At 40.3% G+C, this 24,326-nt stretch overlaps 1 protein-coding gene and 1 non-coding gene across 2 annotated transcripts in view; both read left to right on the forward strand.

The window, feature by feature from the left end:
• LOC119735761 (intraflagellar transport protein 140 homolog) overlaps window positions 1-24,326 on the forward strand; it is a 39,006-nt gene that overhangs the window by 13,044 nt on the left and 1,636 nt on the right. Inside the window, exons 13-32 of the mRNA XM_038209676.1 lie at window positions 378-469; window positions 1,372-1,499; window positions 2,829-2,946; window positions 3,976-4,112; window positions 4,989-5,154; window positions 6,340-6,471; window positions 7,240-7,427; window positions 9,059-9,236; window positions 10,808-10,891; window positions 11,725-11,831; window positions 12,977-13,072; window positions 13,719-13,851; window positions 14,391-14,462; window positions 17,163-17,234; window positions 18,190-18,318; window positions 19,246-19,428; window positions 20,174-20,374; window positions 21,216-21,428; window positions 23,217-23,383; window positions 24,150-24,291. Coding sequence (XP_038065604.1) covers window positions 378-469; window positions 1,372-1,499; window positions 2,829-2,946; window positions 3,976-4,112; window positions 4,989-5,154; window positions 6,340-6,471; window positions 7,240-7,427; window positions 9,059-9,236; window positions 10,808-10,891; window positions 11,725-11,831; window positions 12,977-13,072; window positions 13,719-13,851; window positions 14,391-14,462; window positions 17,163-17,234; window positions 18,190-18,318; window positions 19,246-19,428; window positions 20,174-20,374; window positions 21,216-21,428; window positions 23,217-23,383; window positions 24,150-24,291 — 2,738 coding nt within the window. The remainder of the gene's footprint in view (window positions 1-377; window positions 470-1,371; window positions 1,500-2,828; window positions 2,947-3,975; window positions 4,113-4,988; window positions 5,155-6,339; window positions 6,472-7,239; window positions 7,428-9,058; window positions 9,237-10,807; window positions 10,892-11,724; window positions 11,832-12,976; window positions 13,073-13,718; window positions 13,852-14,390; window positions 14,463-17,162; window positions 17,235-18,189; window positions 18,319-19,245; window positions 19,429-20,173; window positions 20,375-21,215; window positions 21,429-23,216; window positions 23,384-24,149; window positions 24,292-24,326) is intronic.
• Window positions 23,729-23,801, forward strand: Trnaa-agc. Its single transcript has one exon. It is a non-coding gene; the product is annotated as a tRNA-Ala (tRNA).

The following is a 24,326-nucleotide window of genomic DNA, read 5'->3' on the forward strand; positions in this document are numbered from 1 at the left end:
GTTCTCTTCAGAACCACACATACTCACAAAAGAGATATTTCCACATGGTGTTACCGCAAACCTCTCACTTATTAGTCAGTGTTTGGTACCAAGACGTTCACCGAAAAAGTGAACGTGGACTGGCAAGACTTCCACGCTCCATACAAGAAACTACAAATACAAGTCTGGTCGTTTCTCTACAAATACCTGTTTCATAAATATTCAATTAAAGAAAAAGGAAAATTATTTTTAAATATTTTTGGTACAGCCTTATTTCACACGATATGCAAGTACATTTGGGTCAGTTTCAAGTGTGGCTACATGATTTAAATATGACGTAATCTTTTATAAACAATTCGTTTTAAGTGTGTAGTAATATTCCTTTTCTTGCTGTTCAGGTACTTTCTCCACGGACTCCAACCTTGTGTGTTTGTACGAGCAAAACGCATACACCACCGAACCAGGCAAGATACAAGTCAGAAATTTCCAGGTAGATTTTGTTATGTCCATCATTGTCTTTCACTTTATTACACCCTTTAATAATAATTTGGTTTTAAGTCAGATGTCATGCACAAATCCATATTATATGTTTCCTACCAGAAGTATAATCAGGTCGATCACAAATCATCTAACGTCAGCCACAAGTCGGTCACAAATAAAATCTCAACCCCACTCTTTAATAAAGTGACATGATATGATAAATGAACCTTGAAGGGAATCGTTAATTTGGTTGGTGAGTGGTCGGGCTCATCATAACAACCCCTTACCCACCTCAGGGTGGCCACCCTCGGTCTGTTCTACAGGGTGAGTCCAAAAAGGGGAATCCAAACCTCCAAAATATATTTCATATTTAAAAAAATATGTAGCACCAAAAATGATGTCTGGAAAGCCCATTTCATAAGCTACTTTTAGATGAAAAATTTCTGAAATTGCTCAATCCGTTCAGAGAATATAACCATTAAACACAATGTCCCTAAAACCTGTCTCGTCCAAAAATGTAATTTTAAGAGTCATCGTCACAATTGTCTTCAAACATCACTAGCGATAAAACCTTAGTGTAAAAGTTAAAAATATTCAACAAAGTCCTTTTGAAGGCCTGTCTTTGCAAAAAAGTGGATTTTATAAATCATATTGTTTGCCTAACCAGGGTTGTAAATACAGATATTGTGTACTACAGTTGTTGACAGTTGTTGAAACAAGTATTCTGTGTCTGTGTTTTGGTTGTTCAAAACAGTGAAAACACACAATAAATTGTTTTTTTTTGGACGAGACAGGTTTTAGGGTCATTGCGTTTAACAAAGCTACTACAACTTATGTTTCCTATAAAACCAACACAGTCAAAATCAAGGGTTGTTCACGGGTGCCCATGTCGGACATTTTATTTGTATTCAGGGCACAGTGAAGCAGCTGATCCCATTGAATGAGATGGAAGGGGAACCGGCTACTATGGACGTCAGCGGTCACTTCTTGGTGGTCACTACAACCACCGGCTTTGTCAAAGTCTTTGATGTGTCCCGAAGGTCTGTGAATAATAATGAAGTGTATTTATAAAATGCATATATATCTACCAATATTGATGCTGTAGGTATAGGATCATTATAGACCAATTTGAGTCACACTAAGGTAGTATGCATGCACTCCAGGCTCCTTCGACTAGGGCTGTGCATCGGAACGGGGAACCCGAGTACCCGACTGTTAATGTCAGGAACCGGTTCCAGATTATGGAATCGGGTACCCGTAACCAACTTTACAAATTACTTGGTTACTTCTGAGACAATGAAAAAGAAAGATTTTGAAGTCATTTGTTGGGAATGTAAACCAGGCCACAAAATGAAAACCAGGCCACATGGGAAAACAAAACATATTTCACATTTGTGTCGCTCGCAAAAGCTGCAGTTGACACCGTACACACTGTACACACTTTTATCTTGCTGTATTGATGCGCTGATGTGGTAGTATTATCGTACGGACCTTTGCAAACAATCTTAAAAGCATCTCCCGAGATTTGAATTTTGGCATGTTTGGCGTTGGGTTTCTTTAAGGGGTGCCCGGTTACCCGTGTTTTTTTCAATCGGGTACCCGGTTCATGTACTAGCCGTAAATGCACACCCCTACCTTCGACCAATAGGGTCAACAAAATGCGCGCACGCCTTGTCTTTTAGAACGCGTGCGGCATGCGCGTGGACATCATTCCACCTCAAAAATGGCTTCTAATTTTGTTTGCCAAAAGGCTGTCTCAGCTCCCCCTTGGAAGATACAGCTCAACTCGGCCATATTGGCCCAACTGGCAAAATCTAACACAACGACCATGTGGGGAGCAATAAGTGATAAAGTATGCATAAGGACACACATTTCCAGCCATAAGTCTGGGCTCGGACCCACAGTCTGCCGAATTACCCACAAATCTTGGTCCACTGTTTGGAAATGTGTTCTGAAGCTAATCTTGATAGAGGAATTTTTTTAACCTGAACAAAGAAATTGACTGGAGCGGGGTGTGAACCTGCGACCTCTAGATTACCGTTCCGACGCCCTACCAACTGAGCTATCCAGTCATTTATTGGCGGTTCCCCAATTTGTCAATGTCGTTGTTCAAGGGGCGCTAGTCAGAAGCCAAAAAAATGTTATGTGACATAATGGGAGACTTTTGAGACGTTGGTGGCAGCAAACACACCAGTCCTTCCATTGTTTGCGTCATATTAAGCATGCGTGCTTTAGCTTAAACATGACGTATAAACAACTGAAAAAGGACCGGTGTGTTTGCTGCCACCAACGTCTCAAAAGTCTCCCATTATATGACGTGCGGTAAATATACCCTTAAGTTAAAAACTGATTTGTTTTTCATTTATTAGAGAGGCCAAACCACACTGTAGCCCCATCAACCTGAGTGAGTCCGTAACAGGACTTGGCACTATCACCATGGGGAAGATCAACAGTAATGGCACCAAGGTCTGCGTCATAGCCAATAAGGTCAGTATTCATTATGACACTACTTCAGCGGTTGTGTATTAAGTGTATGGAGCGTTTAGAAAATTAAGCATTTCCTAACAAAATTGGAAATGTTTCTCAGTTCCACATTCATGTCTTATCATCATTTTTGCAATGACTGACCTTCATTGAGGTGATGTATGAAGAAAAAAGCAGTGTCAGGTTGCAACATTCTTTCCGAGAAATTGTTCCATCTGGCTCGCTGTCATTAAGAAGAAATCAATAAATGTAGGGGGTTTCCAATGATCAGAAAATTGACTGATTTTTGGAAATAAAGAGTGCTATTGACAAAATTGTATTTCATCATCAAAAGGTTGTGCATGTTTGTTCACTGTTTTCTCGAAAAAATGTAATATCCACTGAGTGGAAAGTTCAACAGATTGTTAAAGCTACAGTCCATCATTTGCAGCTATCCACAAAGTAACTGACGTAATTATTGTTGAAAAACATACTGGGTTGAAAAATAGTAAGGGGACTAAACTCCCTGTGAACTTTATTCCTTCTGGCATGCTGTCATTTTGAAGAAATCAACGAAAGAAGGCCTTTCCAACGATATGTTTTTTTTTTTTTTCCATTCGGCGAAGCGCGCGCAAGCATTTACACGACGCACATGTGCGCGTGGTTGCTATAATTCGTCGGATCAGTGTGCGACATCGCATAGCAGCAATCGGCTCAGTAACAACATGTCTCGGATGCTGAATTCAGGCCCAATTCAAAACATGATTCAGCAACTTTTGATTTGAAATCGAGATCCTAGAATGTTGTTTTTCTCGAAATAAACAGCTGAAGCTGAGGTGAAACTTCATGAGGTTAGTTGTTCAGCACCCATCTTTAGATTTGAGCACTTGTGTTGCTTCAAACGAACAAAATGCACAAATTACAAATGATGGACTGTACCTTTAAATCCCGCGGGTTGTTTTTTTTTTCATCCAGAATTCCTTTTTTCCTGAATACTCCCAAAATGTTTGCCCTTGCCTACGTTGATTGTGTGCATTTTGTTTTGTCTTTCAGTCCAACGGGACCCCTGATAGTAAACTGTACGTGTGGGATTGTGACCTGGGTACTGTCACCGTGTTTGACCTGGCTACTGGCCGAGGTGACCAGGAAGATTACAGTAGTCAAGACGATGAAATAAGCGATGCAGAAAGGTTAGCTGAACCCATTAAGATTTGCATAACGTTGTATTTACTCGCTGATTAAATCATTGATCCATACAGTGCTGGGGCGTTGCAGGGAGTAACAGGCAGGGAGGTTTGGGGCAACACCAGAACTACATGGTCAACGCTAAACTCCCATAACATTGTTCCAATAACATTTGTGATGCAATCAAGCTAAATGAGTCGTTTGTTGGGAAGTTTCATTTGGAGATTCAGGCCAAAATAGGGCCACTTCATCACATCAGTTCATCACATCTCTTGGTGTTCCGACTTCCATAATTTTTGAACTAAAGATGGTACCAGCATGCGGTTTTCACATCAGTAATGCTGAGATTGTGCTCCTTTCAAATCTGTAATAAAACTTTTTGACCGTGGTCGACAAACGACTCATTTAGCTTGATCGCATTACAGAAAATTGGGTCGTCGGACTTTACAACAGCAAGTTCTCTTACAGACAGGCTTGACCCTAGACAAGCTCTGCCAAGCAGCCGCCAAGCAGCCATTGAGCGCAAGGATTTTCTGACGACTTCAAAATCGTCCTGCTAGGACTTGGTATCGAAAAGGAGAAAAACTCTTATTTTCTCTACTGCAGTAAAACTAATGAATGAATGAATGACGCCAGTCCATCGCAAGTTTAATACTCCCCAGCTAATGCTGGTACCCATTTATACTCCTGGGTGCACATAGAGAGCCAAGTGGGGATAAAGTGGCTTGCCCAACGACACAGCATAATGACCAGCAGCTGGACTCAAACCCCTGACCTGATGATCACGAGTCACAAACCATAACCGCTAGGCTGTACTCCCCTGAAAATTCCTACTGTACCACCAGATTTTATTGTACAACCGTCTCCTTTTTGCGTTACAGGGGCCGTGCAGAAGCTGCCCATGACATCGCTGGTCGCTACCCTCAAGCTGTCCACTGGGACCCCAACGAACCCAAGCTGCTCATCTGTCAGGCCAAGCTGTCAGAGTCCAACGACAAACCCGCCACCAAGAAATCCTCCCTGCTAATGACCATGAAAGATTCACCGGTAAGCCAGTTGCTAAACTCAACGCTACTATCCCCATCACATCTTTCAATCTGTGTGATTATAATACAAATATAGTATGTGTTGGAGGGTGGATAGTCGATAATATTCAAGTCAGTCACAAGCATTTTGTTCACTCACCTCTACTATCCCATCATATATTGTGGTCTATGTGATTGTAATACAAATATATTACGTGTTGGAAAGTGGATAGTATACAAATAATGAATGTTTGTAGCATTCCATCTGTCACCGAATGAAATTATTCTTTCCATTGCACAAATGTGAAAGATTCATTATTTGTTTTATGCAAAACCTGATTAAATCCTCGTCATCTGATTGGTCAGTGCCACCAAAAGTGGAATCCGGCAACCAGAATTAGAAGTCAAATTAGGTTTTGCCCTTCACCGACGTTTAAACACTGTATACTCAGTGTGTTACCTCCCGAGTGAAAGTTGGAAAAAATCACTCGGGTGGGACTCGAACCCACGACCTCCTGCTTTCTAGTGCAGATGTCTTACCACTTGACCACCGAGCTAACGGGATCGGTTGGCTGGTTCGAATCTCGGTTGGCTGGTTCGAAAAAAAAATTAAAAAAAATCCATCTTATAACAGAATTAGAAGCTTGTACTGCGGTGGTGTTATACTCACACGCATGCTGCACGCGTTCTTAAAGACGAGGCGTACACGCATTTTGGTATTCCTATTGGTTGGTAGAGCCAGGAGTGTGTGTGTACTAACTGAGCGCAACTCACGTGAGCCTGATGCCACTGCAGAAAATGGCTGCAGCTGGATTTATCTATAGTGTGACCGAGCAATGGAACTTCTATTCACTATGGAATGGAACTTCTATTTACCGTGGAATAGAACTTCTTTTTTTGGCGGTGCGGCCGTGCTGTGGGTTGGGGTGAATAATTCAATGACATGTGATCAACAACCCACCAATCAGATGACGGATTTATTCAGGCGTTGTATAATGGATAATACCTCACCCACAAATGCTGTCTCTTGATTGGCCAAAACCAAGTCACATGGTATTTGCCATGTTTACTCTTTTACCCTATACGTGCAAACAGTTTTTGTCAAAGAAATATTTATTGGCAAATGGAAAAAGTATTATAGTGTTATTTTCATCAAAAGAATTACAATTACTATTCAAGGATATTTGTCATTTTTCCCCTCACATAGCCCGATGTAATGATTATATCGCTGTTTAGTACCCTGGAGCACGGCATTGTGTTACAAGACAGCTTTGGTTTGGCACCAGCCTTTAGCCACCTGCTTGGACTGAAAGTACCATACTTCTACTTCATCAAGAAGGTGAGGAACTAGACCGACCCTATTCCTATCATTGTAACCACTCATACTTAATTACTTCATAAAAGCAGTTGGATTTCTTTAAAAATTTGGCAAGAAGGCTAAATTTTACATTAATGCGATCACTGCGACACACCGAGAACGTGTAAAACCGCGTTGATTCGCACGGCACCAACCATGCCAACTGTAAAACGCATATGAAAATCCCATTTCCTACCGCAAGAAACTGTTCAAAATTACAGAAAATTGTGTCATTAGAATTAAGAGAAGTATACTTTCGGTCAAAAGTCATTTTGGAATGATAAAAATAACCTTAACTCTAATTTGACCAAAACTAAAGAGGGACCCGTAACTATACAATCGCCAATTCGAGCGATTCTCACAGTGCGCCACCAAAAGTTTGCCAAGGAGAGTTAAATTTTCCCAGTGCATTGTGGGAGATGGTCGACAAATTCGCAGCGCGGGACATTTGAAATTGTTAGTTTTTGCGGTCGGTATTTTTGTAAGCATATGATTCAGGTATCTGTTTGCACTTTTCTTTTCTTTTTATCAATATGGTGTTTTTTTGTTAGGCGGCAGAACGCTATGCCCCAATCTTTAACAAATTAGCCCAAGTTGTCTACTAACACTCATTCAAATGAGCCATGTTTTGTCCGTAAACTTGAAAAATTGACTCTCCTTGGCAAACTCTTGGTGGCGCACTGCATTGTGAATTGCCTGAATTGATCTTTCTATTGAGTGCAATTTTGAAACATTTCCTTCCATCAACAGGCTGGCGAGAAGAGCGACGGAGTCACCTCCTTGTCCCCAGGGTCCCTGGTAGCCAAGCAGGTCATGAGGGACTTTGTTGGGCTGGAGGAAGGAGACAAGAATGCCCAGGAGGCCATGATGAACTTCAGTTACTTCCTGACCATAGGTAACATGGATGAGGCCTTCAAGGCCATCAAGCTCATTAAGAGGTAGGTCTTGGTTGTTGCTTGGAGTGAGTACTGGAATCCGGGACACTGGGAAGGGACGGATATTTTATATTCAGGTATCTGAATATAAACAGCATGTAACCGTTTATTTTAGATGGGTCATTCCACCGGGTTGGGGAACAAAGTGTGACATATGACCATATTAAGAAAAGCATGAATGCCTTGCTAGCAGTTGCTCTACATAATATTTGTTGTTGGGTGTTTCACTACTGCAGAAAGTTTGAAATCATTTCAATGTATTTTGCCAAAAATATGAGCAAAAAATGTCATTTTGGACGTAACATTGACACGGTGTCAATGTTACGTCCGAATTAATACATTTTTGCTCATATTTTTGTCAAAGTACTTTCAAATGATTTCAAACTTTCTCAAGTATTGAAACACCCTCAGACAAATATCATGTTGAGCAATTGTTTAGAATGCATTGATACTTTTCATAATATAACCAAATATATGGATGTAACATGCACTGGTTCCCAACCCGGTGGAATGACCCAGATACGTGTTGTTGTTGTAGATACATGATTACCCACAGCAGCGATAGCCCGCCGCCGCGAGAGGGCCATGCCGTGAATCCTCTTTTATCTCAAAACCTGAGAGAACCGGCTTACTGATCTCTCTTATCTCAAGATTTATCTCCTTAAGGCAGCAGGGAACAATTAGTACCGCTTGACTGAACGACTTGTTAGGCATGCCTGATTCATTCCTCAGAGGCCTAAACGCACATGGATTTTTCATAATATCCAACGTTATATTTGTTTTTGTCAAGTAATGAAACCATGTTTTCTTCTTTTGATTGTTTAAATTATTGCACAAACAAAAGAAATCCTGAATTTGATGCACTGTCAACTGTAAGTGTTTGTGATCGCTGCGGCACACGATTTACATTCATGCATGCGTGAACTGCAGAATTCGAGTGTATGAATGCCTATCCAAAGAGCGTGGACTGGCCTCCTGTGGTGTAACTCTCACTAACATTGAAAATCCTGGTATAAAAAGGGCCCAGGCTTTTAAAAGGGAAAATCACCTCAAGGTTATCACGACGAACCGCTATCACCAGAGTTGATAAACCAGAGTTAGTCAAACTGTACTCCTATGTGGATCAAACTTGCTCTGTGCTTCATGTCTCTTTGTACCCCAAATTGCATTGTTAAAGTACCCTGATTCAATCAAATGTTAAATAATAATATCGGAGTCATATATAGCGCACGTATCTACCAACAATTAGGTACTCAAGGCACTGGAAATTATGTCTATTATTAAAGAAAGGTAAATAAAGTTTATGAGAAATATGAGGCCCATTATGTAGCACCTTATAATGGTTTACAAGGTGCTGTGGCGCATATTGCAGCCACTGCCAGAAACACCGGGGAGTGATAAGTGTTACTGGGTCCTTTAACGTGCATTACACAACACACGGGACCTACGGCTTTACGTCCCATCCGAAGGACGAAGCAATACTGGTAAAGTGCCTTGCTCAAGAGCACAAGCACCATGTGCCCATGGTCAGGATTCGAACCCATGTACCACGGCACACGAGTCGAACACCGTAACCATTGGACCACACCATCCCATGTATGGCCTATTTGGAAAATTAATTTGTTCTCTCGCAGCGAGACAGTCTGGGAAAACATGGCCAAGATGTGCGTGAAGACCCGGCGACTGGACGTGGCCAAGGTGTGCCTGGGTAACATGGGCCATGCGCGGGGAGCAAGGGCGATGCGGGAGGTGGAGAACGAAGCCGAGCTGGACGCCAAGGTAGCCATGTTGGGCATACAGCTGGGACAGTTGGTAAGTGGATAAGAAATAAAATACCCCAACATATGGCCAAAAAAACAAAAAAAGTCTCCGGTTTCTGGTATGGAGCTTGCCCAAAAAGTGCTGCAGCGACGCGGCTTTTTTTTTTTTTTACCTGATTTCTTTGCTTCAAATGTCGGCTGATGACTGCAAATGGTGCCCGACCAAACTTAGTGCAAATATATGGGAGTCCAGAGAGGCCACATAAAGCTTATTTTCGACCATAACCCAATCTAAAAACACGTTAAAATTGTGCAGCAGCAGGATTCCAGTCAAACCAGTGAGTTTGGCGGTTTTGAGACATCATCTTTCATTGAAAAAAAAAACGTTTTCATTTTGCCGACGCGCATGGCTACGGCAACGCGCGCACATACCAGAAACCAGAGACTTTTTTTTTTGGCCTATTGCTCTGAATATTGACTTCCCATTAGGAGGGCTAAAGTGCACAGAGGAACAAAGACCAGTTTACAGCAAGGGATCTATCGATGGAATATTTTTGAAGATATATAAAAACTGGGTTATTCCCTTCATTGCAGTACAGTGGAACGCTGCGATAACGAACATCGTAGGATCCACAGAAATGTTCATAATGGCGATCGTACGGTAAAACGATTTTAAGTTACTGGTGCTCCGATACTCACATATCAATAAATAGGGCCCTTCAGAACTTCACCCTGCACGCCCTGGTAGTTAAAGGGAAAATACAAATTGCAAACATCAAAAAACGAAATGATGAAATTATAACGAAATATCTTACTGGATTGTTAGTGAATGACATTCTAAAGCATTCTGTAAAATCGTGGCTCCTGGTATGCTGACATTTTCAAGAAAACATGTATTTTTCCAACGCTGGCCGGTCGACCATCGTTGGAGAAAACTGGCTTTGTTCAAACATTGCTTTTAATTTTTTATATTTAGTTATTCCGCATTTTTCTTTGCAATTGATTACATACCTGTGAAGGGATACAAGCCTGCTAGACTGATTGTCTGACCTTACAATTCCCCAAAGTCTGTAAATTGCTCCGTTTTATATTAAGTGGGGTCAGGGAGCCAGACTACAAGAACAAAATTGGTTTACTTGCTTTTCCCAGCATTTACAAGCCCAAAAGATGAAACAAGTCAGTTTAACAATATTTTCTATAGCATACTAATCCTCCAAATCCATTTATTTCTGAAAATTAGAGCAAAACCAAATGTTGTATATTCCCTTTAATACTGAAAGATGACTTTGAACACATGCTGACTATTGAATTACATTATTACACAATATTTGAGCTTACTACCTAAAGCAATGCGTGGATTTTCCCTTCTATTCCGTGGGGAAATAACAGCCTCTTTTCACCCTTCTGTTGACATTTTTTTACAACAAAAATCAGGAGCCAAGGACAGTGTTCTGTATCTCCAAATGTTTGGTCAAGCCATGCACGGTATAGCGACGTTCCACTGTAACTGTACAAGAAGTGTTACTCGGAAATACTCAAACGTAAATTGCCTTGCACGGCGCAACCAGCAGGTCATGCACAAAGGAGATACATATATTTTCTGACTGTGTGTTTGCTTTGTAGGAGGATGCGGAGAGACTGTACAAGAACTGCACCAGACATGATCTGCTGAATGAGTTCTACCAGGCTAGTGGGCAATGGGGAAAGGTAGGGTCAAGAAAATATTATCTAAATTCATTGCACTCGCACCGCTGTGTTCTGCGCCACATCACGCAGTACGTGCCATGCGCACGCCAATATCCATATAAAGAGTTGTTTACGACTACTCGTGAGAGGCCCATACCATAACATAGCTAGTGGGCAATGGGGAAAGGTAGGGTCAAGAAAATATTATCTAAATTCATTGCACTCGCACCGCTGTGTTCTGCGCCACATCACGCAGTACGTGCCATGCGCACGCCAATATCCATATAAAGAGTTGTTTACGACTACTCGTGAGAGGCCCATACCATAACATAGCTAGTGGGCAATGGGGAAAGGTAGGGTCAAGAATATATTATCTAAATTCACACTACACTCGCACCGCTGTGTTCTGCGCCACATCACGCAGTACGCGCCACGCGCATGCCAATATCCATATAAAGAGTTGTTTACGACTACTCATGAGAGGCCCATACCATAACATAGCTAAAGGGGTGTTTAAAAAAACATGAAGTTTTGAACAATATTTTTGAACAAAACTGTTGGAAATTTATAATTTTTGACCTGTTTTTGAGTTTTGACCAAAAGGTATTTATCAATGGGAATAAATATGTGCTTGGCCGGTATTAAACAAGTCCGTTTAAGACCAGCTGGGGGCCCGGTCACCGATAATATCCCTCGCCTTTGGCTCAGGCTACTATCAGCATCCATTCCCCCAGCCGATCTTAAACGGACTTGTTATGTTTACAAATAAACTCTGGCCATGTCAGTTAGATCTAGCCTTGTTCAACAGTTGGTATTTCCCTAATTGTCCGATACTATGATTTTCATATGTCCAGGCTATGGAGACAGCAGAGCTGCATGATAGAATCCACCTGCGCACAACTTACTACAACTATGCTAAACACCTAGAGGCCAAAGGTGACATCAATGGAGCCATACCAAAGTAAGGTTTACTCTCCTAGCAAAATATTGGGTTTCGAAGCTCCAACTTATTCTCAATATTTAATTTTGCCTGAGGGTGGTTTAAAGGGTTCAATCCTTGAAAGTGCACCTTTTTGTCCCATTTAACCCTATTGTCAATTTTCATTTTACCATTTTCAAGGGCTGTATGGTGCCTTTCTTGTTCTTATGCTAATGCAAATTTCCATATTCATGAGCAAAACTGTGATGTCATTCTGGGCAGAAACCTCAATGTTACCCTATTGTCAATTTTCATTTTGGCATTTTCAAGGGCTGTATGGTGCCTTTCATGTTCTTATGCTAATGCGAATTTCCATATTCATGGCAAAACTGTGATGTCATTCTGGGCAGAAACCTCAATGTTACCTTATTTTCAATTTTCACTTTGCCATTTTCAAGGGCTGTATGGTGCCTTTCTTGTTCTTATGCTAATGCGAATTTCCATATTCATGAGCAAAACTGTGATGTCATTCTGGGCAGAAACCTCAATGTTACCCTATTGTCAATTTTCATTTTGCCATTTTCAAGGGCTGTATGGTGCCTTTCTTGTTCTTATGCTAATGCAAATTTCCATATTCATGAGCAAAACTGTGATGTCAATCCGGGCAGAAACCTCAATGTTACAGTTATTTTATCACAAACAGTTGCCAGAATTTTGTAAATTTTGCTTTCATCAATTTTCATTTCTTTGGTGATACGTTATGTCAGAACATGGCAGTAAGCCAAGGAGCAAACCTTGCTCACAAACGTTTTCACTGAGAAAAGTGTGGGTTCTCAATTTGAACAGAAAACTCCCAAACTGAGTCTTCCTGAAATGACATCACAGCAACAGCTCCCTCAGTTTCAAATGTTTCAAGAAGTCCACTTTTCAATTTATAAATAAACCCAAAAGGGATGTCAAATAGTTTTCATTAAAGTGAGTAGAAAGTTACACGCAACGTGTTCCTCAGAACGAATTCTGTGTCACCCGCTTGCAACTTCAGCTGCAAAATGCTTAGCCTGCCCTGACAAGTTCAGTGTCTAAGTGGTTCAAGGCATATACATTAAAAACCAGCACTTTTATTGTTTTCATTTTTGAAATCGTTACATAAACCATTTACATTCCATATTTTGTCACTTTCTTCACAGCTACGAGAAATCGGACACCCACCGTTTTGAGGTTCCCCGCATGTTGTTTGACGAACCCCAGGCATTGGAAGCGTACATCATGAAACACAAAGACAAGTAAGAACTAAATGTTTTTCTTAACGCAATCATTAATCAGATAGAGTACATCATTTGTCAAGCATTTTTTTCGTTTGAAGCAACAAAAGTGCTCAAAAACTAAAGAAGGGTGCTTAGCAACTAACCTGATGAAGTTTTAGCTCACTGAATGCTGTATCTGAGAATTCTAGAATCTTGATTTCAGTTCAATAGTTGCCGAGTCATGTTTTGAATTGCGTCTGAAATCAGCGTCCGGGACACGTTCTCATTCAGCTGATTGCAGCTACGCGATGTCATGCACTGAACCAACGAATTATAGCAACAGCGCGCGCGTGCGTTGTGTCAACGCTTGCGCGCGCACCCATTCACGGCGCAGCAAACAATATTGTAAGGAGAATTTTATTCTCTTTCCTAATACTCTCATTTTGACCTCTGCCCACTTTTGCCTCAATTTTCCAGAACACCTCACATTTAAGATATAAGTTGTCACCCGTACTTTGCGCACTGTTCCTCCCACACAACACTCATGCATGGTCAAAGAGCCCCATGCACTGGTCTTGCTTAGAGTCTTTACTTAACAGTAAATATCTTAGAATCAATTCTGGAAAACAAGATGTATTTCATTTAGTTCTTATTTAATTATTTATTAATTTATTTTTCGTGCTAGATCTTTGAGGAGGTGGTGGGCTCAGTACATGGAGAGCACCGGTGAGATGGAGACGGCTCTTCAATTCTATGAGGCGGGCCAAGACTTTCTGTCTCTGGTCAGAGTCTACTGTTACTGTGGCAACCTGGAGAAGGTGCATACTTGAAAAACATTCTGAGTAATTTTATTGCTGTTATGTGCTGACATTGCAGGGGTATTTTTAGTGTAAGACTTGGGCGAAGCTCCCGAAACCCCAAAACAACCTGAAAAAAATAAATTCTGACTCCCCTGTATCAGTTTTTGACTTGTGTGTTTATGAAGACAGTTTAATGAAAATTGCCTCAAATTTAGCCCTTCTTGCTAAAAACCTCCCTAAAAGTTTCGGAAATATGTTCTCTTTAAAAAAAGAAAACATTTTTGGCAGCCATTTTAAAAATGGCTGCCATTGCCTGTTATTCTTCCTATATTTTTGCAAAGGACAAATCTGCAAATGCCTATTATAGCCAAATATCTTTCTTAGGACATACTCTGACAGTGTGCCAAATGTCATGCTTGTATCATCAAAGGCACAATTCCCCCAAATTTTCCCCCTATCTGCCCCACTATTAAGGGCAGGTTCCCTATTTTTGTTTTGGTCGTGGTTGAGACTACCCTAATGAAGTTCGTATTTAGTATTTGTTGTATCTTCCCCAGGCTGCTGAGATTGCCAACGAGACTGGCGACAAAGCTGCATGCTACCATCTTGCAAGACAGTATGAAAACCAGGTAGGACATTCTTGAATGCTTTGTGTACCCTCGACCCTTGAACTCTACTTCTGACCTATAAACTTTGACCATTTATCATTAGCATACTTTTATGAATATTTGAATATTTTTAACTTTTAAACTGAGGTTTTATCGCTGGCGATGTTTATATATTATTTATTTATTTATTTAGTTATTAGATAATTTCTCAGGCACGAGACAATTGAAATATAAAAATATAAGACAATTTTAAAATTCAATACATAAAAATTGCTAGACACGACAATGAATATCATAAGGACAAACTACAAAAGGTTACTATACATGAAACTATCAAACAAACACATTAAAACACATTCAACATTAAATTGAACCATATGTAGACCTGAGGGATTGCCTAAAAAGCATAAAATATGCTTGTCGAGAGGCTCTCCAACTACAACAGTACAATTTTATTATTTTTGTTTGTTTGAAGACAATTGTGACAACGATTCTTGAAATCGCATTTTTGGATGAAGGAGGTTTTAGGGTTTAAATGGTTATATCCTTTGAACGGATTGAGCAATTTCAGTAAATTGTTCATCTAAAAGTAGCTTATGAAATTGGCTTTCCAGTCACTAATTTTGGTGCTACATATTTTAAGTCTGGGGCATAAGTAACTACTAAGGAACAATGACAAAGGAATTGCCTTTTTCATAGCTCTTTTGAATAACTCGTGACTTGACTTGAGACAGGATTTCTTGACATTGACTAAAATGTAAAGTAAGTGACTAAAGTCAGCAAGATATAATCTCAATCCTGACTCTGTTGTCACTCAGAGCAACAAAAAGGGCAGCTCCGAAGCCATTGATGATGAAACCAGAATGGTCAGTATGTGAACCTCGTTCAGCCGTCAAGAACATTTTGTTTTCTCAGCTAAAAGCAACTGAATGTGTTCTTCTTTTCTAATATTAATCTTGCCATTAGTTTTGTTTCAGTGTTAGTGGTGACCTTTTGTGTCCCATTTCTCAGCGACAAAACTCCATAATTCTGCTTTCAACACTTGACTTTTTAGATATTGTCTTTTGCAAGTTTGCACTATTGAGTATAATATGTTGTCTTTTATTCTCTTACTCGTGTTTTATACTACAGTTGTTTGCATGCGTTATCTTCATAGAAAACTTTCAACTGTTGTGTTGAAAATTCTTATTTATACTGTGTACACTGCATTTTCAGCTGTTTTGAAAGTTATGATTAAATAGATTCTCCGCACAGTTTCTTCATATCTGCTTGATTCTGGTGTAGACAGCAGTTATGTAATTTAAAATTTGAACCTATAGGCCATCAGCCTGGGGGTTTAGTCAGTATCAAATCAGGGCATAAATGATTATCGTGCGCATGCGCAAGGTATACCGCCCCTAGAGTGGTAACAAGCATTTTGATGGACATTTTGAGAAAAAGGGTGATAACACCCAAAAAGCTGCCACCGCTGCAATGCTATCACATATTTTCCAACCCTGGAGGTGTATACCTTGCCAAAAATCGCGATGACGATTATTTACCTCATTTGATACCGGTGGCCAAAATTTTGGACCGAGGCTGATGGCCTACTATACTCCATTCCACAGACTCATTCAATAACCCATTTGAGAAAATAACTAGAACACGACTGCTGGCCACACCGTGCAATTGCACTGTTGAACTTGGTTTTGACTTTCATTGTTCAGAGATTTTTAGAATCAGTTTTGTGTAATAAAAAAACCCAGTGTTTCTGTTACAACGGTGTTGTATTGACTTGTTACTTTACAACTTTGCTGCAAACATTATAATTGGTTCTGCTGGATGTCTGTGGATGACTTTTGCGATTATTTGTCATCGAGTTAACCAAACAACCTTTTACAACTATTTTGACTTGAAGGTAGAGCACATCATTTGCAGTTATCCAAAAGTAACTGACAAAATTATTGTTGACAAGCATACTTGGTTTAAAGATAGAAATGACACTAAACTCCCTGTGAAATAATTCTTTCTGGCATCTGTCATTTTGAAGAAAACAAATAAAAGAAGGCCTTTTTCAACGATGCGTCTAAAGATGCATTTTTGGAAATTTCTGTTAGTTCGTTTTTATTTCGGCGAAGCCGTGAATGAGTGTGCGCAAGCGTTGACACGACGCACACGTGCGCGTGGTTGCTTTTATTTGTCAGTTCTGTGTGTGACATCGCGTAGTGGCAATCGACTGAATGAGAACGTGTCCCGGATGCTGATTTCGGGTGCGATTCATAACATGACTCGGCAACTTTTGAATTGAAATCGAGATCCTAGAATATTGTTTTCTTGGGAATACACAGCATTCACTGAGCTGAAAGTTCATCAGGTTAGTTGTTAAGCACCCTTCTTTAGATTTTGGGCACTTTTGTTGCTTTAAACGAAGAAAAAAAATTACAAATGCTATACTCTACCTTTAAAAGCCATCTGTCCTCTGTTGTGCATTTGTCCTCGGACCTTATAAATATGGGTCAAGCAACTGGTGTCTTCTGGAAGTATTTGTTATTTGTAAGATTGTAACTTCTTTTCCATTGTTGCCCTTTCTGTAAATTTTAACAGAGATTTCCTGTTTAGAAATGTACAGCATGCTTCAGGACCAAAGCGGTTGTTTGGTTTCAAATTTTTCTTAAAAAGTTTTATATTTTATTTATCAATTTGTGTGGTAACTTTGTAATTGATGTCAATGTTTCGTTTCAGGATAACATCAAGGAGGCCATTCACTTCTTCACCAGAGCCCAGGCGTACAGTCAGGCAATTCGGCTGTGCAAGGTAAACGGACAACAAAATTTATGCTAAGTTTCATTTTACATCTTTCAAAGCAAGTATTGACTACAATTCCATGGATAGATGGTAAGCAAAACCTTTTTGACGTAAGTTACCAATAGCAGTTATTAGACTGATTGATTGTCCTTGTTTTAAATTGTTTTACACTGAAAATAACAGTTAACAACATGTAAAGGATGTGAGAGAAAAGTAAAAGAGGTTTCTAATAGCTGTTGAGCTGTGGTAATATCCGATAATGTGAAGGGATTCTATTTTTCAAGAAATCTGAGAACAACATTTGCTACTATACAACGCCTGAACAAATCCCAGTCGTCTCATTGGTTGGTCGTTGATTACGTGCCATTGAATTATTTGTCCCAAGTTTCATTCCACGGTAAATAGAACTTCCATTGCACGGTCACACTATTGGTTGGGCTTTCACATAGCAATGATAACTCTGATGCTGTATCTTCATAGTACCAGTTTACAAGTTACCAATCAGATTACGAGGATTTATTCAGGCGTCGTATAAAACAAAATAATGAATGTTTAACATTCATGCAGTGGAAAGAATAATTTAATTCAGTGACTGATGGAATTTTCATCCACTGGGCTTCGCCTCTTGGAATGGAACATTCCATCTGTCTCCTCATGAAGTTATTCTTACCATTGCACTCATAAACATTCAGTATCTGTATACCAACCTTTAGTAGATAACTTTAAATTGCCTAGGGATATAAAGACAAGAATAATGGTAAAGCAATGCGGAAATAACGATGGACATCCAAATTGAATGAAGTTTTCAACTGCAAGGTTTTGATACTCGATGGGTATTACCTCATGTTCCCGAATCTCTCATCGCTGAATTGTTTTTTTTATTTCCCAATATCAATCAGGTTAGAAAAATCCAAGACATGGGAGTCTTTTGTTTATGTTTACGTCTGCTGATTGGTTTTTGCAGGAGAATAACCTGGAGGATCAGTTGATGAATCTTGCGTTGATGAGTTCTAATGAGGACATGATAGAGGCAGCTCGCTACTACGAGACAAACTCTAGCACCATGGACAAAGCTGTCATGCTGTTCCATAAGGTAAAGACCTACACAGTCACAGCCCATAAAATGAATATACCTTAATATAAAATACGATTTCATGGAGGGATTAGCATTAAAGACAGCACTTGGCTCTGTCACTATTAGAATGTCAGATATCAGAATATCAGAATATCAGAATATATATTGATATCAGAAAATCAGAATATCACAACATCACAATATTACAGTATCACAATATCACTATATCACTATATCACAATATCACAATTTGACAATATCACAATATTACAACATCACAATATTACAACATTACAATATCACAATATCACAATAATCCATTTTACAATATCAGAATATCAGAATCTTTAATTATAAAAACAACCAAGCACCTCATATCATTAAAAAAAATCCTTTCATTTGCAATATGGAAAAGTAAGACACTTTCCAAGTTCTTCCTTGAGAAACTCAATTGGCAATGGTTAGTATCAGGGTTTTTATTATTGAAAAACAACTACTTAATATCAATAAAAAATGTATCAAATTATGAAACAAGGAAAAATAAAGCCCATTCTAAGTTGTTGCCAGTAAGGGCTGATGCACTTTGAATCCAGCTGCTGGCCATGTGTTATGTCCTTGGGCAAGCCACTTTACCCCCACCGGCCTCTCTCCACCCAGGAGTGTAAATGGGTACCATCATGAGTTGGGGAGTAACCTGCGATGGACTAGCATCCCGTCCAGGGGGAGTAGAAATATTCTCAGTCGTTTCATGCCATGGAAACCGAGGACAAACGCCGGCCTGATGAGCAATATTGACTCAAGACATACCTCACTTTTTCCCCTGTGGTTGTCGATCCAATGGACAAAATTTATACATGATATGCCAATCATTCTTGTTTCGTTGCTGTGATGGATAAGGTCAATAATAGTACGAATGACATTTTGAGCTTTTCATAATTCCTCCAGGGTGGGCATTTCTCCAAGGCCTTGGAGTTGGCCTTCAAGACCCAGCAGTTTGGTGCCCTCCAGCTGATCGCGGAGGACCTTGACGAGCGAACAGACCCCATCCTGCTGAACCGCTGCGCCGAGTTCTTCATGGAGCATGGACAGTACGACAAAGCTGTGGATCTGATGGTGGTGGCCAAAAAGGTTCGCTAAGATTGGAAAATACTTGTTTATTTTTCGGGTATAATTTTATTAATTATTAAAAAAAAAAAAAAAGTTTTCCTAGGTCTTCTTTAAAACAGAAAAAAGGATTTAGGATCCCCACTCCAAACCCACACAACTCTATAACTGCAGTATTGAATGGAAAATTCAATATCAGAGTATATCAAAATACTGCGTCAAACGCATTGTGTCAAATACAAAAAATTTATAGGGCTTTTTCACTTACCCATGTGACCCAGCCTACATCCGGGCACCAGGAAGTCAGCGTCGCCATTATAGTAGGCAAAGATCGTATAGCGCCGTGTGCAGACGGTAGTAGGCAAGCCTTCAAATCTATGATGGATGGCAAAAACTGTGAGAAAAACGCAGAGCCAACACCCAGTGCTGGGTTGGCACGATTAAGACAACTGTACACGGCACAGGTAGTGACCATTATGCCATTTGATAGAGAATTTGGTTATTTTACATCTTCAGAGAGGAATGCTCATTTGTATGAGCACTTAGTAGCAAAGGCACTTCGCTTTCTGTCACACAGAATCTCTTTTTTTTTTTTCACCATCGGGGCAAAACTTGTGACAGAGTGTCTGGCAGCCCTAAATAAAGATTTTTTATCAAAACCAATTTTTTATCAAAACCAATTTTTTATCAGAACCATTTTTTTTATCAAAACCAATTTTTTTTATCAAAACCAATTTCAAAATTTTATTTTGGTTTCCTCCATTCATAGTACAACGAGGCCTTGGACCTCTGCCAGTCTCAGAGCGTACCGATCACAGAACGCCTGGCAGAGAAGATGACTCTCTCTAAGGACAACAAGAACAATGAGGTCCGTCTCAAGCTGCTGGAGAAGGTCGCCGATATCTGCTTCTTGCAAGGCTCCTATCACCTGGCCACTAAGAAGTACACGCAGGCTGGCAACAAAGCCAAGGTGGGTTGAATTCAGAATTCATCGCAAGTACCCACAAGTCCTCACAAATCCCCACAGGTCCCAACAAGCCCTCACAAGTCCCCACAAGTCCATCAAAAGTCCTCAGGTAATAACAAGTCCCCACAAGTCCCCATAAGTCCACACAAGTCCACGCAAGTACACACAAGTCCACACGAGTCCACACAAGTTCTCACATGTCCTCACAAGTCCTCACAAGACCTTACAAGCCCTTGCAAGTCCTCCAAGACCCCACAAGTTCTCCCAAGTCCTCCTAAGCCCTCAGAAGTCCCTACAAGTCCCCACAAGTCATTCCAAGTCCCCACAAGTCCTCACAAGTCCCCACAAGTCCCCACAAGTCTGTCAAAAATCCTTACACGTCTTCACAAGCCTACCACAAGTACAACACAAAGTCCGTCAAAAGCCATCCAGTCCTTAGTCGAATTGCAAACTATATAAATGAACTGTTACTGAGGCATTTCTTTGTGATCTTAATCCCCTGTTACTTGTGACAGAAATTGGGATTGACTTGTGATATACTTGTGGCTGGACTTGCAATCGGCGCAACAACAACACTACTATTATTTTGGTTTGGACTGCCCAGGGACTCCTTAATCCGCTAAAAGCCACACAAATTTGTTTCAGGTTGCAGAGATTCATCAGCAGTGGTAAAAAGGGCAGAACATTGGGCCCAGGGCTTTTAAACAGATTAACACCGAAAAATTTGTCCGGAAAATGAGCTACAGTTTTGCTTACAACTTTATTCAGACGAAAGCTGTTTTCCACAGAAACTCTGATACTAATCAATTAAAGATGGCTTCCGCTGTTCGTCCTCTTGTCGTAGGCCATGAGGGCGCTCTTAAAGTCCGGCGACACAGAGAAGATCATCTTCTTCGCTGGAGTGTCCCGCCAGAAGGAGATTTACGTCATGGCGGCCAACTATCTACAGTCCCTGGACTGGCGGAAAGACCCAGAGATTATGAAGAATATCATCGGGTTCTACACCAAGGGGAGAGCGCTGGACTCACTGGCTGGATTCTATGATGCCTGTGCTCAGGTTGGTGCTAAGATGAAACTTTACATTGTCTTCAAAACCTGCCAAAACTGTACAACATTTTACTTACTGTACTGCTCAAAACTTTTTGCAGGATTCCCACAGTCATGGTACCTTGAAAATCCTGGAATTTATAGCTAACACTTAAAGCCCGAGTCCATCATTTGCAGCTATCCAAAAAAGTAACTGACGTAATTATTGTTGAAAAACATACTGGTTGAAAGATAGTAAGGGGACTAAACTCCCTGTAAAATTATCCTTTCTGGCAAGCTCTCATTTTGAAGAAATCAACGAAAGGAGGCATTTCCAACGGTGCATCTCAAGAAGCACCGTAGGAAAATTTAAATTAGTAGTTCGTTTTGTTATTCGGCGCAGCGCGCACAAGCATTGGAACGACGCACAGGCGCGCGCGGTTGCTATAATTCGTCGGATCAGTGCGCGACATCGCGTAAAGCTGCAATTCAAAACAATTGGAAACATGATTTAGCAACTTTTGATTTGAAATTGAGATCCTAGAATGCTGTTTTTCATGGAATATAAAGCTGAAGCTGAGCTGAAACTTCATCAAGTAAGTTGTTCAGTATCCTTCATTAGATTTTGAACACTTTTGTTGCTTCAAACGAACAAAATGCACAAATTACAAATGATGGACTATAGCTTTAAAGTCATGGAAAAATCATGGAATCCTGCACAACCCATACGTGATGATGCATAATATTGGGCTATTTGGCCTTCTCAGTTCTAGTTGCATTTTATAGTGCATACGTGATATGCAGTTTCTATAGTTGTTGTAGTGTTCAGAGCTTTGTTGTACCATGAAAGCTCGGAAGATGGTGACAGGTTTCCTTATGTTTGGTGATATGTAAAGTTTAACATGAACAAATGGGAGGATCGGAAAGCTGTGAGGGGAGGTGGAGGCCATCTTGATGATGGTAATGCACATTGTATGGACCTTTATATTCAGTGTGATTATTTATTTATTTATTTATTTATTTATTTATTTTGGCAAAAACAAACAAACAAACATACAATGGTATAAAAAACGAACGTATTTCATGTAAATACAAAGCCAAGGATAACCCGAAAAGCTGTTTATAAGACGGCTTAGTACAAATAAAAAGAGTTCAAAAAAAAATTGCACTGGATCTAGAAAAAAAAATAATTTAAAGAAAAAATCACAGAAATCACACAAATCTCAACTGCTTAAAAAACAAAATTAACACGAAGAGAGATTTTCTTTCACTGCCCTTTTAAAATGAGGAAGATTGTTGGAACATTTGATGCTGTTTGGAAGTAAATTCCATTGATAAATTCCAGGATATAAAAAAATGAAGTGCACTCTTGCCCTTTAATTCTTGGAACAACAAAATTGGTGGAACTGCCCCTGGTAGAATAATTGTGCATATCTGAGACCTTTCAAATTTATGACAGAGATAGTCTGGTGCCATTTCATGAAAAATTTTAAAAACATGATTCAGCTTGAGTTGTGTGACTTGATGACTGACCACTGTATTGTAAAAGGCTCCTAAGATGCCAAAACAGCCTACAAATTGGTCAAGGAAAGCATCAACTTTGTCCTGGAAAAGTCATGGAATTACATTTTAAGATTTCGTTGGGAACCCATGAACCGTCAAACTTGAGGCCATTCATATGTTATCGTAGGGACTGTCCAGTTTGTCCAATGGATACTGCTGTGGGGCATTGCTGACAGGTGATTGAAGAAATCACATTGCTAGAGGTGCAGCTGGATGATCCTTTGATGTTGAATGTGACATTGTTTGTGATTGCCAGGTGGAGATAGATGAATACCAGAACTATGACAAGGCCCTGGGAGCGCTGAGCGAGGCCTACAAGTGCCTCAGCAAAGCTAAGATGAAGAACGCCTCGCTGCAAGAGGAGAAACTCGGCGCTCTCAAGTCACGCATTGGACTCATCAAGAAGTTTGTCACCGCACGCAGGTAGCATATCTCCTTAGAAATACGAATGACTCAAAATATGACCATTCACCTCAAAATGAGCTTAAAATAAGATTTTTGAAAGAATTTTCATATAAATCACACAGGAAAACTGATTAGGTGCATTGTAATAATTTTAAAAGTTGCACAAAGAAATTGACTGGAGTGGGGTTTGAACCTGCCGCCTCCGGATTGCCGTTCCGTTTGCTATTTCGTAGGTTTGCAGCATTGCTATTGTTGCTAGCATCGTGACTTTGGGCGTGATCCCTGGCTACATGGCTTTAAGGCTTCTGACTAGCGACCCTTGAACAAAGACATCAATGGACAAACTAGGGAAATGCCAGCATGGGCTGGATAGCTCAGTTGGTTGAGCACCGGAACAGCAATCCGGAGGTCCCAGGTTCAAACCCTGCTCCAGTCAATTCTTTGTTTCAACTGTTAAGAATTGAGAGATTTGTATTTGTGGATTCTTCAGAACCAAAGCTTTCCATTGCCATTTAATATTTGGGGGTGCTGAGTATATTTTTGAGGATGTATAGAAAATGCACCTATGGAAGCTGCCGAAGACACAGTCCAATATAGACACATATGTTACTTCCAGCCGTAGCCAAAGCTGAAATCGAAGCCATGGTTTTGAAAACGCCACTGAAAGTACACTGCACACATGTAGTGTGTAAGGTTGCCCCATGTGTTACAGCCAGCTGTAACCAACCAATAGGGATGCGGCCTCTGTAACTTAAATCTCTGTCTTGTTCCCGGCCTCCCATAGGGTGTATGATGAGGATCCTGATGAGGCTATGAGGCAGTGCCAGGTCCTGCTGGAGGAGCCAGACTTAGACAATGCTGTTAGGATTGGGGATGTGTTTGGCATGATGATTGAACACTATGCCAGGCAGGAAAACTACAAGAAGGTACAAAATACAACACTTACTTCCGTCACTGAATA

This window comes from Patiria miniata, unplaced genomic scaffold (assembly GCF_015706575.1).
Source record: "Patiria miniata isolate m_02_andy unplaced genomic scaffold, ASM1570657v1 HiC_scaffold_29, whole genome shotgun sequence".
NCBI classification, from domain to species: Eukaryota; Metazoa; Echinodermata; class Asteroidea; order Valvatida; family Asterinidae; genus Patiria; species Patiria miniata.